The sequence below is a fragment of the Sinocyclocheilus rhinocerous genome, unplaced genomic scaffold, assembly GCF_001515625.1.
Source record: "Sinocyclocheilus rhinocerous isolate Xijiao unplaced genomic scaffold, SAMN03320098_v1.1 C36186680, whole genome shotgun sequence".
Taxonomy (NCBI): Eukaryota; Metazoa; Chordata; class Actinopteri; order Cypriniformes; family Cyprinidae; genus Sinocyclocheilus; species Sinocyclocheilus rhinocerous.
The window spans coordinates 1-888 of NW_015775349.1; the positions used below are offsets into that span (position 1 = coordinate 1).

Here is an 888-nt window from a genome sequence, read left to right on the forward strand (position 1 = left end):
ACAGTACATGAGTGGGACCCGTAACAACAAACGCAAGAATCGCTGTACTGAAGGTCCTCGCCAAGTAAAGTGTGTCGCCGATCACAATTTGAGCTGCTTCTTGCGGCTGCGTCCATCTGGGTTCCCGTCCTGCTTGCGTTTCTGGGCCTATGGGGAAAGAGGGATAAGTCATAAAAAACTGCTCTACAGCTTCTGAGCTCACTCTTCAATTTCGCCCGTGGTTTCTGTGATGAAGAACACGACTGGCACAAGCTCACCGAAGATGTGCGAGGGCCCCTCTTCTTCTTCTCCGCTTTCGCTCGCTCTTCCAGCTCCATGTTCTCACGTTCGATGAGCGTGATCAGTGTGTTACATCTCCTCTGAAGCTCCTGTGGTTACATCGCAGTATTAGCATATTTTGGATAGATGAATATTATTGGATTGCTCGTGATATGACACATAAATCTCACCATGGCCGTGCGGGATTTGAGGAACCAGTCAAAGCGGAACTGGGGCGAGTTGCGTATGCACTGGCGCAGCTCATCATAAACGCTCTCCTTGTCAAAGCCCAGTTTATGCAGCATGCAGATAAGAAATCGATCCTCCTCCTCGGTGTAGTTCTTGCCTTTGTTGGTGCCGTATGAGATCCTGAGCTGATGGAACGATGCCTTATAACGGCCAATCTGAAGAGAGAGAAACAAAACGTTAACCCTCTGAATCAGTGTTGGTTTAGTATCATTGATATACTAGTATAGTTCGGTAATATTTTGCATTAAATGATATTTTGATATTTTCTGTTTTCATTTTAATTTTAGTTGAGTTTTAGTAATTTTTTTGGATGGTTTTGTCATTTTTAATAGTTTTTTTTTTTTTTTTGATGTCTACATGGTATCTATTAATTTCTTTATT

The 888-nt window shown here is 43.0% G+C and overlaps 1 protein-coding gene across 1 annotated transcript; it reads right to left on the reverse strand.

The window, feature by feature from the left end:
* Positions 1-6: 6 nt before the first annotated feature.
* On the reverse strand, positions 7-700 carry LOC107735628 (SWI/SNF-related matrix-associated actin-dependent regulator of chromatin subfamily A member 5-like). The gene is made up of 3 exons (XM_016547257.1): positions 450-700; positions 258-368; positions 7-147 (listed from the first exon to the last, which is right to left on the reverse strand). The coding sequence occupies exons 1-3, from the start codon at positions 561-563 to the stop codon at positions 82-84; spliced, it is 291 nt and encodes a 96-aa protein (XP_016402743.1). The 5' UTR covers positions 564-700; the 3' UTR covers positions 7-81.
* Between the last annotated feature and the right edge of the window lie 188 nt (positions 701-888).